This window comes from Rana temporaria, chromosome 2, assembly GCF_905171775.1.
Source record: "Rana temporaria chromosome 2, aRanTem1.1, whole genome shotgun sequence".
In the NCBI taxonomy this organism is placed as follows: domain Eukaryota; kingdom Metazoa; phylum Chordata; class Amphibia; order Anura; family Ranidae; genus Rana; species Rana temporaria.
In genome coordinates, this window is record NC_053490.1 from 123,421,283 (window position 1) to 123,436,630 (window position 15,348).

The following is a 15,348-nucleotide window of genomic DNA, read 5'->3' on the forward strand; positions in this document are numbered from 1 at the left end:
TGCGCTGACAAGCCATTCACCTCTGCAGCTAGTGGTTCGGATCCCGGTCTCGGCTACATGTGAATTGAGTTTGGTGGTCTCAGCCCGGCTCCCGGTGGGTGTGCTATGCGAGGTAAGCCTGCGCTTAGTACACTCACTCCCCTCCCACAAAAACCACCACACTTACACGCACTCGAAATTGAGTTAACATGCACGCACTTTGACCACGCGGTCTCTAAAAAGAGAGGCGAAGGACTAACGGGGCTGGTTGAGCGGGCTAGATCCTCTCACTCCCTTGTAGGGAGTCCCTCTGCCCTGTTGGGCTTCAAAGCGGAGCAGGCAGGGTGGGCTGTGTGGGAGGACCCCCTCACACACCTGCCATTGCCACCCGGGGCATGGAGAAAGGTGGCAGATTGCCTCTGGGGGAGGCCTGCCTACTCCCAACTCCTGCAGTCCGGCTCCTCTATCGAGTACACGCACAAAATACAATAAAAAAAAAAAAATTGTAATCCAGTATTTAAGCATTTCTCTATAATCTTCAAACACATTATATACTGCTGGAGTGAAAAATCGAATGTTATTTATGGTATTGAGGTATGAACATGCACTACAGATTAGTGTTAATTTTGACATCAAATTTGTCTTTTGACTAAAATGGCATTTAAGTTTTAGTCCCATTTTAGTCTTTTGACTAAAATGCTGTTTTAGTTTGTCTTATTTTAGTCATCTCAATTGTTTTAGTCTACTAAAATGGTATTAAAGGGGTTGTAAAGTAAAAAAAAAAAAAAAATTCCCTAAATAGCTTCCTTTACCTTAGTGCATTCCTCCTTCACTTACCTCATCCTTTGATTTTGCTTTTAAATGTCCTTATTTCTTCTGAGAAATCCTCACTTCCTATTCTTCTGTCTGTAACTACACACAGTAATGCAAGGCTTTCTTCCTGGTGTGGAGAAAGCCTCTTGAGGGGAGAGGGGGCAAGCAGAAGTGTCAGGACGCCGGCTAACACACAGCTCCTCTCTCTGTCCGCAAAGTAAAGCGTGTCCTGACCCTCCTGCTCGCCCCCTCAAGAAGCTTTCTCCACACCAGGGTGAAAGCCTCGCATTACGGTGTGTAGTTACAGACAGAAGAACTGGAAGTGAGGATTTCTCAGAAGAAATAAGGATATTTAAAAGCAAAATCGAAGGATGAGGTAAGTGAAGGAGGACTGCACTAAGGTAAAGGAAGCTATTTAGGGAAAAAAATGTTTACCTTTACAACCCCTTTAAGTTAGTCAACTAAAATGTTTTAGTCGACAAAATTAACACTGCCCAATAGGTAACTGGCTCCTGTACTATCTTGCTACAGAAAGCACCAGGGGCAGTTATGATACATTTTGCATGCTATCAATTCGTTTCTTTGTTTATGATAAATACTGTTTTTAAACTCTATTCTTTTTCAAAGTTTTTGAGAAGACTTTAGGGCTTACAGTTGTTTAAAAGAATGCACTCTAGCATGCTTTTATGCCAGACCCATTGACTTGCTTTGCTTCTCCGCTGCCAGTGCTAGAAAACTAGGATCTGTACAAAGACCATCTAACATTGCGTAAGTGTTGGATGCTTTTGTTTGGATGTAGTGTAGACAGTGGATGTTTTTTTTGTTTATTTTTTTGGTTGTAACATTTGAGGTGTTATGAATGACATGTTTTGTAGAGAAGACCACAGCACAGTGTGCATTAAAATCAGATTGGTGGATTTTGATAACCATCTATTTATTGGTCTATGTTTTTTCTCCTTGGTTACCTAACCCTCTGCTTATTTAGATATATTTGAAGGAATGTGTGCTTTTAAGTAACTTTCCCAAAGTAGAAGTACATTGAGGGGAATGTGCTAAAACTGGAGCAGCCAGAATCTGTATATGACAGCAAGTCAGCTTCTGTCTTTCATTTTTAAAGCTTAACTAAACCATAGAAGCTGAATGGTTGCTATGCATGGCTGCTCCAGATTCTGACTGCTTCAGTTATAATACATTTCCCCCATTGTTGTGGGTTTTTTTTTTTTTCCGTTCTGTCAAGCTTGGATTTCTATGTCTCTCTGGTAGGAGAGTTCTCCTCCCTTTGTGTAACAGCAGTCACTTGGACATGACATGATGTGAGATCTATCCAACAGGGATAGAGTAGTAACAAATATGTTGCTGAGGTTCTAGCCTATCTCAAAGGTATCAATTTTAATAATGAGCTTGTTTTTTATTGGCATAAGAGTAGTGCACTATTGTATGTGTATCTTATTTGTATTTCTTTTGCAGATGGGGGAAGGAATTGGCATCAAGGAGACACCACAACAAAAGTACCAGCGGCTGCTTCATGAAGTACAAGAGCTGACGCAAGAAGTTGAGAATATACAGGTGAATTTCTGACATTTTAAAGCGGGGGTTCACCCTAAAAAAAAAAAATGTTCTTTATCTACCATACAAACGAGCATACTAGCGTCAGCTACAGTATGCCTTTTTTTTTTTTTTTGCGGCGTACTTACGGTTTAATCCGTAACTTTCGTTTCAGACTCCGGCCGGGAAATGGGCGTTCCTATGAAGAGGGGTACATGATTGACGTCCAGCTATGGCGCGTCATGCCTTCCGAAAAAAAAAAGCCGAAATAGGACGCGAACATATACGGCGCCTGTGCAGTCAGCTCCTAGTCTGTGCGCAGTCGCCATATAGCGCCGTGAAGAGCCGAGTCCTACTCCGGCTATTTTCGGAAAGTGTGACGTGCCATAGCCTCCGTAAATCATGTTCCACTCTTCATAGGAACGCCCATTCCCCGCAGGTGTCTGAAACGAAACGTACGGATTAAACCGTAAGTACAGCACAAAAAAAAAAAAGGCATACTGTAGCTGATGCTAGTATGCTAGTTTGGATGGTACAAAGTTGTGTTTTTGGGTGAACCTCCGCTTTAAGTCAATTTTGAATAGGCAACCTTTCTGGAAGTGGTAAAACGCCACCTTTGTTGTAAGATTTTTTAATACATGTAATGTAACTCTTTGAGCCCCTTTTTTGTGTGAATGAATTGTTCTAATAAACTCATAATTCTCTATTTTTCTACATAGAGCACTGATAAGGAATCGTCCACTGAAGAGAAGCTTACTCCAGTTGCATTAGCAAAGCAAGTGGCTACATTAAAGCAACAATTGGTTTCCAACCACTTGGAGAAGTTGTTAGGTCCTGACGCTGCCATCAACCTGACAGACCCTGATGGAGCTCTTGCAAAGTAAGCATTCAAATAATAAAGATAACCCTTGTGTAATAAGACCTGGGCATTAACTCATTCCTCTTTTTATAGGACTGACTACTCTGTTTGTGAAAGGTGACATGTGATTGGTCATTTAAATAACTCTGTATGTGTAATATTTAAATGCTATAAGGATGTCCTAATAGAATGTGTTTGATATTAGGCCGACAAGGATCAGGAACGCATGGAATTAAGTCTTGTATCCGATGTTTCATTTTAGGCGGTTGTTAACTCAGTTGGATGCTGCTAAAACCAGGAAGATTCCAGAAGGAAAAAGCCAGGCAAAGGGATTAGACAAAGATGGGGGTTTGGTCACCTATGAATTACATTGCCGTCCTGAACAAAACAAATTTTCCCAGGCTGCTAAGGTAATGTTAGGTGGCACAAGTGTAATTAAATTATGACTTTTGCGTATAACAAAAATTAAGGATAGTAAACGTTGGTGGTTTTTCCTAAGAATGTTTTGTAGTTATTTCAATACTAGCAAATGTATAGTTCTCATAACTCCTTCCTGTTTTGCAATCTAAATAAAGGTCCCTCAGCAGCATTTGCTGGGGCATATGTCCCCCCCTTTCAAGCAAGTAGCTGAAACTTTGTGCGGCTGTTGACTCTCCATCCCATGTGTTACTGATGGCTCTGGTTCTCCCTGACAATCAGAGTTGTTCCTGATCATGTGACCACTGTATCAGCTACACCATAGTGATCACATTGAGGCTTCAATGATAAAAAAAAAGCCTTTAGTCTGCAAATAAACACTTTTCAGACAATATATGCCTTTAAATAAAGAATTTGTGTATATAAAATTTGTCAAAGTAGTTTTCAACTGTAAACCCAATACAACCATTTGACCTACAGGCAAGCCTAGATTAAGGCTTACCCGTAGGTTCAAGAAATATCTCCCAAACCTAAAAGGTTTAGAAGATATTTGCAGAAAATACAGGCACCGATGTCTACGGTACAGGGGCACTAAGCGTGCCGTTTCTAACAGCAATCGTGCTGTGTTTGGCGGCTCCCGCACGCATGCATGGGAGTGACGTCATTGCGGCTCCGGCCAGTCACAGCGCTGGTGCCGCGATACCCCGGAAGTCACTCCCAGAGTGATGGCGGTGACGGAGGAGGGGGAACGAGGACCGCTGCGGGGGCTTCGATCTCGGGTAAGTAATTCATAATGAGTTTTTATATATATATATATATATATATATATATATATATATATATATATATATATATATATATATATATATATATATATATATATATATATATATATATATATATAAGGGTTTATTGCCTCTTTAACTGACGTATATGAATGCTGCTTAATATGGCCTGGGTAACTAGACATGAAATTGTCTCTAAACATACATAACACCTAGGCAGGTGTAAACCATAACATGAGCTAGCGTGTTTCTATTTCATTTGGTATGATCTGATCAGGTAGACATTGATATTCATGAGTGGGAATTTATCTTCCTGACACATTGCACATGGTTTGCTCTGTTCTTTTAAAAATGTTCCGTATCTGGCATTTGCTACAAGCAACTAATAACTGTGTCATGTTGGTTGTCTGTAAGTATATTTAGCGATCGGCCACAGTGAACCTGCTGTAGCAGACAGGATAGAAGAAATTACATTGGGGCTTTAAAGTTCAATTAAAATCGTTTTGAAGCAGTGCTTTTCATGTCTGTCACATTGAAATTAGTTTTATGACCTATCGCAGTGATGTTTTTTTTCACCTTGTTATTGTGTTTACAGCTGGCAGAGCTTGAGAAAAGACTGGGTGAGCTAGAATCCGCTGTGCGCTGTGACCAGGACCCACAGGCAAGTTATAATATAGTCAATGAATTCTTATCTCTGACTTATTTTAGAGGTGATAGACATTACTTTTGTTGTTGTTGCAGAATCCTCTCACTGTTGGATTGCAAGGATCAAATATCATGGTATGTAGCTTGTCTATTAGAAGTGTGAAACAACTGTAAAAAGCACCATTGAACTTAAAACGATGTTGTAAAACTTTACCTGAAAAGTAGAATACTAGCTAACCTGAAAGTGGGGTAGAAACACAAGTGAATGCCTTGGATTTTTTTGTCTGCCCAGGATAGTGTGGAAATACTACAAGCTAAAGTGAACATGTTAGATGTTGGATCGTTGGATCAGGTGGAAGCCAGGCTACAGGTAAACAACCTCTTTGGTTTGTAGATGAAGGAATTGTGTCCAGAATTCGAATGTCTTTTTTGTTCATACATATGTGTCAAGTAGCTGTGTGTTTTATTCCATAGAGTGTTTTGGGGAAGATGAACGAAATTGCAAAGCACAAAGCAGCGGTTGAGGATGCAGACACAGAAAGCAAGGTATATGTTTAAAATATAATTCCAAACCCCTATGCAGCTCTTTGTAGGCATTGGCCCTCCTTTATTTTACATAAACCACACGACCCTAGCCACAGCTTGGGTCATGTGTCCAAGCATCAAAGGGGTGGCATATCGTATTTTTACTAAGAGAGGAGTACTCGGCTCTGAACATCTTAATACATTGTGAAGTGGAAATATTTAAATGCATTCTATTAGGTTTATGTGTGCGTTAAAGAACACCCGTTCGGTGAAAGCTGTGCCCATAAAAGCCAAGCAGAGGGAAAAAACACTGCCTTTACTGTTTCATACGTTTTGTGGAAGTAGACGTTTTGGTAGAGACAAAGGCTTTGCTTTCTTAGCATAGCTGCCATCTGATGACTGGTGGGGTAATGGTCAAGAAGCAGCAGGAAAAGTGGAAAAGCCATACACCCACAGACTAAATGAAGCAGAGAACCTGTAGAGTCGGTCCTCGTGTACAGCTGGTTGGAAAGTTTTTAAAGAGAAACTGCAGGCTGCTCACATAATTTGTAATAAAAACATCTTTGTCCTTCTGAAGCTTCCCTTCAACCACTTGGCATATTATTGTATATATACTATGATTCTGTACTTGCCAAATATGCTGCAGAAATCTCCACGAAGTCTGGCTGCGTCCATTTTAACTGTGGGCAGCTGAAGCTGCTGCTTGTTCACTTCCTGGATTTACACACACACACCTTCAGCTCTCATTGGCCCTCTTATGACTCAACCCACCCCCCCCCCCCCGGCAAACTAGAGTGAGAGCTGTGCAAGATGTCATAAGCCTAGGCTTTTTACCAGGCAAGAAACAGGAAGTGGACTGTATACGGTATTTACTGACCGAAATAAAATGTTTTACTGTCCAAAGTTAAAACGGATAGAAAGTTGAAAAAACAACTGAAGTTCCACTTTAAGCACTGTTATTTGGTGCCCGCAATAGCTACTCGGTTCTATCTACCCTTGTTGTACCGTAAGATTATGGCAGGTGGGGTGCATGGATGGAGGATTTCACCTAACAGAACAGGCATCAGCACAAGGGACATCCTACTCACTGTAAGTTATGTCCCTTGTGCTGATTTTTTTAAATTAATCCTTGCAGTTAGTCTCCCTCCCCACATTTTGCCTAGGATTGGATGAAAAAGGGGTTGTACTTGCGTTATTCCTCACTCCCATAGGATTCCTTCTCTTGCTATTTATGTTCACCCATGTACAAACTTTTTCAGCCAATGCAGAGATGTTTGTACACGCTTTAAGGTATTTCATACAGTCAGAACCTAAATAGTACTTGCCTCTTGTGTATGTGAGCTGCACTGTGTACACCACTTGGCTGTGTACATATTGATATACGCTACACGATTTACACAATTTACAGGCTGGGCTCCTTAAAAACTGTGGTAGAAGATATGTTTTAATGTTGCATAGCTGCTAAAGAATACCCAAAAGTAGTAAAAAGAACTCCGGGGGGGATTCCCATTCAATGGGGCTGTTCCATACTGCATGGGTTAACCGCTCGTGTGCATCTAGGGGATTACGAAGAGGAGATATACTTAAACGGCCATCCGTAAGACAAGTCCCAGCCGCATCTACCCCATTTCCCCCTCCCCCTCCCCCCGTGCGCTAGCAGCCTTGTGAATAGAATGTTTCTGACATCACCCCGCCCACAGACCGGCTTTGGACCTGAGGACAGCAAGAACAGGCCATCACTGGATGTAGGGGTGCGCGGTTTTCCGGAGGACCGAAGGGACCGGCTAAGTACAGCTTTCCCTTGCACTCCTAGACAAAACGAGCAGTTAACCCATGCAGCGCGGGCAGAGCCCCACTGCATGGGAGAATATCATTTTTTCATGGAGTAGTTCTTTTTAAAACAAATTATTTTAATAGTCACATTTTGAGTATTTTATGTCTGTACATTGCCTTGTCTGTTTCCTCAGGTGCACCAGCTATTCGACATTGTTCAAAAATGGGATTCCATGTCTGGCACATTGCCCCAGGTGGTGCAAAGGCTGGTGGCGTTAAAGCAGCTTCATGAACAAGGTAAAGTCAGACTGCCCTGAGAGGTATTGGTTGCTAAGTCAGTAGTGCTAATGCTCCCTGCTGATTGGGAAGCTTTAGTTCTGATTTATCAGGGGGTGTCTCAGACCTCCTCTTCCACGCAGAAAGCAATGGTCCTTCTGAGCTGCATGCTGGCAGATGACAGGCTTTTCTAATAAGGCTTTGTCTGCTTTCTAAAGAAATGAACTTCAATACTTTGCACACCTTTTTGCTTTGGTGCAGCTGAAATATATTGTTTTAGAGCTGAACCCCCACTTTACACTGCATAAGTTAAATGCTCTTTCATGTGGGGAAAAAGAATAAACAGCAATGCCTAATCCTCATCCCTCTGGCATGCTGGTACTCTCCTCTGCCTGGTATGTGGGCTAGCCTGGGATTGCTAGGTTTGCATTGTGCGGGATGATGCTGGAGAGGCTTTTTGAACCATGCAGAAGAGGAGTAAGGTAAATATTGCTGCTTAATCCTTTCCGCTTAGACAAAATGAACACTTAGCCCTTGCAGTGCTGGGGGCACCAAAGAGTATTTATTTCTTAATGCTGGCAGTATTTTTTATGTTTAAATTAAACTGTTCATTACAACACTTGATCCCATTAAAATCTGTCCACCATTTGCTAAGCAGTTTGGTTGGACAGTTGACGTTGATGACCTTTAACCACTTGAGCTCTGGAAGTTTTTACCCCCTTCCTAACCAGGCCGTTTTTTGAAATTCAGCACTGCGTTACTTTAACTGACAATTGCGCAGTCGTGCAACGCCGTACCAGAATATTTTTCCCCCCACAATTAGAGCATTATTTTGTTAGCTTTTATTAGTAATGGCAGTGATGAGCGACTTATAGTGGGACTGCGATATTGTGGCGGACAAATCGGGCACCTGACACTTTTTGGGGACCAGTGACACTAATACAGTGATCAGTGCTACAAAAATGCACTGTCACTGTACTAATGACACTGGCAGGGAAGGGGTTAACAGGGGCAATCAAAGTGTTCACTGTGTGCTTAGGTTGTGCTTACTCACTATGGGGGGGAGGTTCTTTGACTAAGGGAAGGCAAAGATTTGTGTTCCTGCTTGGTAGAAACACAGGATCTGTGCCTTCTCTTCTGACAGAACGACAATCTGCCTTGTTTACATAGGCAGATTGCCGTTTTGACTGCCCCGTGTGATCGAGGTGCACATCGAGTTGGTGGCACCCGCTGCTGGGCTCCCACTGTGTAGAATCACAGCGGGGGAGGGTTGCCGGCACCCCAGACCCAGAAGTGTCAGATTACGTACTTGGTCTGGCTCAGAGCGGCCGCCCTGCCACAGTAAATGTACGGTGGGCAGTCCGCAAGTGGTTAAAGCTGCCAAATATCTTGTTTTGAGCTTAGTACTTATAACAGATGCACTTGTAATATAAGGGGGCTGCCATAATTACATAATAAAAACTAAAGTCAGTTTTGCCATTCTCCAGCAGTCCAGGCTGGATGTGTTGGCCATACCTAATGGAACCCCATCCTCATTCCCCATATTGTGGATAATAGTCAGCATATCGCGTAAACCTCAACACCCTAGTAGTGATCCTTCCCTAAACTTCTACTATAAGTTGAATGTTGCATAACTGTGTATATGACTGTTCAAAAGTTTTATTGTGGATCTGTACAAATCAGCATGCAAGGTAAGGATGGCAGTAGTGCTTCGTTGGCCAAAATCATCCAGGGTTGTCTCATGTGAGGATTATCACTTGTGCATGTAAGTTTATTTTTATTTTTTTATCTAAATCCAGGAAAACTAACACAAACATTTATTTTGATTTTCAGCCATGCAGTTTGGCCAGCTGCTTACCCATCTGGATACTACACAGCAGATGATTGCCAATTCCCTAAAGGACAACAAAAGTGGTTTGGCCGTGGTAAGTGTTAGCGGTTGGGTTTTGGACATTTCTTTAAATCCCAGCTCCAGTTTTGAGTTTAAGGTGTAATTTTTAATGAAATTCTAAGACTTAACCTACTCCCACTTCCATTATAAGACTATTCTGTCTACCCTGCAAAAGAAAACATGCTTATATTCTGAAGCTGCTCTGGTCACTCTTGACTGGCAGTGCCTAGACCAGGGTGTGTGGTGCCAGGACCAGTGTCACATGTGGAGATTGCCAGATGTGGACCTCCCTGGCCTTCAGGTTCAAGAAAAAAGTGGACAAACCCAAAATAAAAAGATATAACTCTATGATTAAGCTAGCACTGGGCGAAATGCGTTATATGGGATGGTAAATTAAATTACTCTTGCGTTCAATCACTGACACAGCTTACCACTTACGATGCAGGATCAAGATGTAGTCCTCCTCATTGCCTTGGGCTTGCCTAGGAAGGTGTGGTATGCTAACCTGTTTAGACTTCTGGCGGATGTTGTATGGGCTTTGCCAGGCCATTAGAATCTTTGTTTACCACCCTGCTTTATGGTCACTGCCTTTAATGACATGGCTGTTGAAGCACGAGTTCTGAGAGAAGTGACATCTGAGTCTTTTATTCATATGATGCTACAATGTAGGAAGTGTATCATTGAGCATAGACGGCATACTTCACTCGGTGTGTGTTTTGGGGGGCTTCTACCCCAATGTCTGTCTCATCACTATCAAAGGTCAGGTTTTCCCTATCTATTCTGGCCATTGGCCTCTCGCTCCTTGAGTAAGACTCTGGAATTGGGGGTCTCCCATATAGCTCTGCTAGTTAGTCTCTCTGTGACCCCCATTGAATATGAATTTGGTATTCTCTGTACTTCAGAAACCACCATTTGATTTGTTCTTTACCCTAACCCACAAGGTTGTTTTCTTGTAGCCCGTTCTCTGCGAGCCAAGTGTCTGAACTGATGGCTCGATTCGGCAAGGAACCCTGTCTCTTTTTAGCATAAGGAAAAGGTGGCATTTTAAATCCAGGACTTCTTTCTTGCCTAAGGTAGTTTTTGCCTTTCACCCCAACCAGGACATTTTTATTCTTTCCTTCTGCCTGACTCTGGTTCACCAAAAGGAAATTTCCATCCATGGTCTGGAAATGGTTTGGGTTGTAGTATTTTTCAGCCATTTCTTTTTATGCCAGAAAATGAAGAAGAGTATAGGAGGCTGCATGAAAAAACAGTTGTCACAGAAGTGCACATATAGCACACTAGGAGTCACTGGATGACACGAGGCACACTGGGTGCAAATAGAAACATGAAAGAGAGAAAGGGTTGGGACTTTAAATGAGATGCGTGTTGATGCAAACAGTATGTATAAGTAAATAAATAAAGTTGTATAGCGTAATAACCATGCTCAAACTTGCCAACCAAATTGCAAGCCGAATTCAACTGTCTAACTTAGTATGTTAAAAGCAGAGGATTGGTTGCACAATTTTTGCAAATATATGGATAAGCCACAGGCCGCTTACAAGGCTCTCTGCATTCCTGTGGTCCTAACTAAACTTTTCTAGTTTCCTCAGTGGAGGCATACAAGTGCTAATGAGTAGATGGAGAGCAGGTGACTAGGGATGTGTGTCACCAGCCAGCCTCCATCTAAAATTGGTGTAGCAATAAAGAGCACTGGAAAAAACGCATAAGGGTAAATGTATAAGCATCAAAATCGCATCTCCATCCCTATTGATAAACATGGAACTGGGTTTGGGACTTTGAATGAGGCATGTGGATGACACATGCCTCCATCCCTGAAAATTGAAAGAGAGAAAGGGTTGGGACTTTAAATGAGAATAGAAACATGGGTACATGTGTGACGACACAGGGAGCTCTGGGGGCCTCTTGGAGTAATGGGCCACACTAGATTCACTAGATGACACAGGATTCTCTAGGGTGTGCTTGGATTCACTAGAGGCTGCTGTGCTCTGGGGTGCACTAGAGTTAGTACTTGACACAGGATACTCTGAAGGGGCACTTGGAGTTATGGGGGGCACTGGAGTCACTAGATGACACAGGATGCTCTGGGATATGCATGGGCCTATGGGGTAACTAGAGTCACTAGACTGACACAGGTTGCTTTGGGGAGGCACTAGAGTCACTAAATGACACAAGGAGATTCTAGGTACACTGGACTTTTGGAAGCACAGGGGTGCTCTGGGGTGTACTTGGAGTCAAGAGAATTACAGGAGTCACTGGATGACACAGGATGTTCAGAGATGGACTTGGGGTCACAAAGCACACTAGAGTCACTAGATGACATTGGATGCTCAGGGGTCACTTGGTTCCATGGGAGCAATGAGTGATCGAAGTGTAACTGGGTACCCAGAGGCTGGAACAGAGTGCAAAGTGAGCAGTGGGGCTTGCCTGTAAGGGTAGTGTCACATTGTTCTAAGGCAGAGCTACATGTCACTTCACAGTGGGGAAGCGATCTCTGATGGGAGCTCTTTGGATTGGATGTAGAACTGATCAGGATAGCTGTGACTCATGGGAGCTGTCTCCTTTCCTGGTTGACCATGGCAACAATGTTCCAGGTGAAACCCAGAAGTACCAGTGTACCCTTGCTAGAGAGGAGACCCGGTGCTTGATGCCAGGAGAGACAACTGTTCTATTCCTTTTTTAAGAAGGCCAATTCTGTTATCCCAGATAGACCCTGTAAGGATGTGCTGGCTTCTCAGGCAAACCATCCTCCAAGCTTATGCTCTCATGAATTGGATTCTATCCTTTCCTGTCGCTATTAAATCTGTTGGTGCTTCTTGGCATCAAACAACTGTTTACTGTATTTGCAAGGGTGCTTTCTTGTCGTCTTCGCACATTCTCTAAGTTCTACCAGGGGGATGTTCCAGCTTCAGGCATGAGGCCCTTTGAACTGCAGACAACCCCCAGGTTTTTCTTGTCTCAGTCCTCCCAAGACCTGCTCTCTAGCTCCCTTGTCACCTCCACCCATGCTCGCCTACAGGATTTCTCCAGAGCTTCTCCCACCCTTTTGGAACTCCCTACCCCAATCTGTCCGACTGTTCCCTAATCTATCCATCTTTACACAATCCCTGAAAATCCTTCTCTTTAAAGAAGCCTACCCTGCTTCTAACACACTGTTTTACTTTCTCCATCAGCTCATCCCCTAGCGCTATTACCTTTTGTATCAATTGACCCACTCTTAGATTGTTATCTCTGACGAGCAGGGCCCTCTGATTCCTCTTTTACCAAATTGTAATGTAACTAATGTCTGCCTTTTAAAAGAATCAATCCTGTATACTGTAATACAAATATACAGCATGGGGGGGGGGGGGGGGGGAGTGGTGTTATTCTAGATCCTTCTGGGCTTTAGGACTACTGGGGAGCTCTATATAAGGTAACTGGATGGTATTACTTTATAAATGGTGACCAATCGCCCTAAAGCACACATTTTATAGCTTGTGTGTGTTTTTTTTTTTGTTTCGTTTTTTTTCCCCACTGCAGTTGATTTAATTGTATTCAGTTCAACACATGTCCTAATTCCAAAAGAAAATGTGTATATGTTTTATTTATATATATATATATATATATATATATATATATATATATATATATATATATATATATATATATATATATATATATATATATATATATATATATATATATATAAATTATAGTATGATGTAAAATCACTGTGCTTTGGCAAAGGGTTACAGTATTGCAAATGCTGATGAATTCATCACTTCTTTTTCTGTGCAGGTCCAAAAGGCCATGAAGGAGAATTTAGCTACAGTGGAGGACAACTTCTCTAGTATCGATTCCAGAATAAAGATACTGAGCAAATGAGCAACAATTGATCTTTAAAAGGCCCATTCTTTTCAACATCAAAAACGAGTTCCTGCAAACGCTGCACTATGAAATTGCTCTAAATTCCCCTAGCCTATAAGGAAGGTTTTACCATTGTGTATATATAAATATATATATATCTATAGTCTTGTTGGCCTTCAGTTTTACCCCTTCCACTGCTCTTTTCCCAGACTATGCTTCCTGCTCCCTTTCTGTCCCCACCCATGCACGGGACCCTTATGTGCCTATTGGATCAGGTGCTCTTATCATAGTTCCAGTGCCCCGGAACTAAAGGATTTTTCAAGGTGTTGCATTTGCATGTTGGTACTTAACATACGGACAGGGAGAATGTGGGGATGAATTTTCTTAGGCCTTTTATTTATATCTGTATGTATCATTGTTAAACCCTCTGGTGCAGAATTCTGTGTTTTCTGAACAGAACACTGAGAATAATATAACAGCTTTGCTGGCTTGAGGGAAATTGTTCTACACTAACAGTCTTCTCTAAAAATAAACATGAAGTAAATTATAAAAAAAATTGTACTGAAACCTGATGGTGTCTTGTTGCTTTTTCTTACATAAAGTTAAGCCTTTGCCTGAGGTAATAAAATATTGGCATCTACTCACACCATGTGGTGCAGTCCTATGTAACTCAAAAACATAAGTGCTGGAAGGTTAATGTGTGAACAAGAGAGTCACACTGGAAAGTGATTGCTTTTATGGAACTAATGCAATATGCCCAATTTGGAATATATAATATGCTTTATTTCAAAAAATAGTAAAGGCCATACAAAATGTAATCTGATTACCACCTGTTACACCACTTAGTGGTGTTCTATACAAACTCCTTTATCTCTCCGCTGGAATTGCCTATGTTGCTTGTCACAACATAATAGCTCCATAGGAGTGCTTTACCGTAATTCGCTAGTATGCCTCCCCACAAGCTTGTCGCAACATAATCGCTCTATATAAGAGGTTTACTGTAAATGGCTAGTATGCCTCCCCACAAGGTTTAAACTTCTAGATTAGTGGGAGCTCTTACAATCTGGTTTCTTTACCATCATTGGCCACAGGTGATGTCTGTTACTTAGTGGGGAAGACAATGTTGTCTGGGGTGTGTTGATGGATGTATGTTTTTATCTTTTATGCATTTTGGATGGCATTTTACTATTTTTGAAATAAAGGATATTATATTTTCCAAAATGGGGATATTGCATTAGTTCCATAAAAGCAACTGCTTTCCAGTGTGACGCATTATCCTTCCAGCACATATTATTCATACACCATGAGTTAGGCTCCTATCTTCTGGTGAATGGACACTGGCAAACTTTTGAGGACACGTCTCTTTTGGGATGCTTCCTCTATAAATCTACCACACTCCTTGAGTCCTCAGTTTTTCACTAGTGTGTGTAGATGATGGCACTCATCTCCTTCCTGGAGAAATCGACTTCACAAGTTTTTTTTTTTTCTTTAGTTTTTCCTAAGAATTCTTTAATCAACCTCACTGCTGTCTAATACCTACACAGAAGCCGTTTATCTGAATCAGTGCAACATCTGCAAAACCCTGGGAGATGTACCCAGACCCCATGCTAAGAGGAAAGCTTGTAATGTTGCATCATGGCATTGACTCCTGCACAGGGCACTCACTTTGGTATTTGGTGCAATGCATTGAGGATATTATACAGGTCCAGGGCTGTGGGCCATTACTTTGGAACCCAGTCCCTGAAAACATCATTTCGGGGTATTCCTACTGTGATGGGTGGAGCATGGACTTTATACAGTCTAGTGTTCTGAACAGGTAAGATGGGTCACCCTGTATCTGACTATTACTGTGTAAACTGGGCTATGTTTGAAATGTATTTCAATTAACAGTGTAAACTTTTTAAACTTGGCACTAAAAATTAATCGGTGTTACAGCACACCATTGGTCGCACAATTTAATGTCACTTTTCCCTAGAGCCCTTATAAGGTAATTG

At 41.9% G+C, this 15,348-nt stretch overlaps 1 protein-coding gene across 4 annotated transcripts in view; it reads left to right on the forward strand.

Moving 5' to 3' along the window:
• Positions 1–13,921, forward strand: part of DCTN2 (dynactin subunit 2) — a 50,579-nt gene extending 36,658 nt beyond the window's left edge. For all 4 annotated transcript variants that reach the window (XM_040340910.1, XM_040340911.1, XM_040340912.1 and 1 more), the window contains 10 exons: positions 2,260–2,358; positions 3,057–3,217; positions 3,459–3,606; positions 4,994–5,059; positions 5,140–5,178; positions 5,336–5,413; positions 5,518–5,589; positions 7,536–7,638; positions 9,451–9,542; positions 13,286–13,921. In XM_040340910.1, coding sequence (XP_040196844.1) covers positions 2,260–2,358; positions 3,057–3,217; positions 3,459–3,606; positions 4,994–5,059; positions 5,140–5,178; positions 5,336–5,413; positions 5,518–5,589; positions 7,536–7,638; positions 9,451–9,542; positions 13,286–13,372 — 945 coding nt within the window. In that variant the 3' untranslated portion in view covers positions 13,373–13,921. The remainder of the gene's footprint in view (positions 1–2,259; positions 2,359–3,056; positions 3,218–3,458; positions 3,607–4,993; positions 5,060–5,139; positions 5,179–5,335; positions 5,414–5,517; positions 5,590–7,535; positions 7,639–9,450; positions 9,543–13,285) is intronic.
• The last annotated feature ends 1,427 nt before the right edge of the window (positions 13,922–15,348 follow it).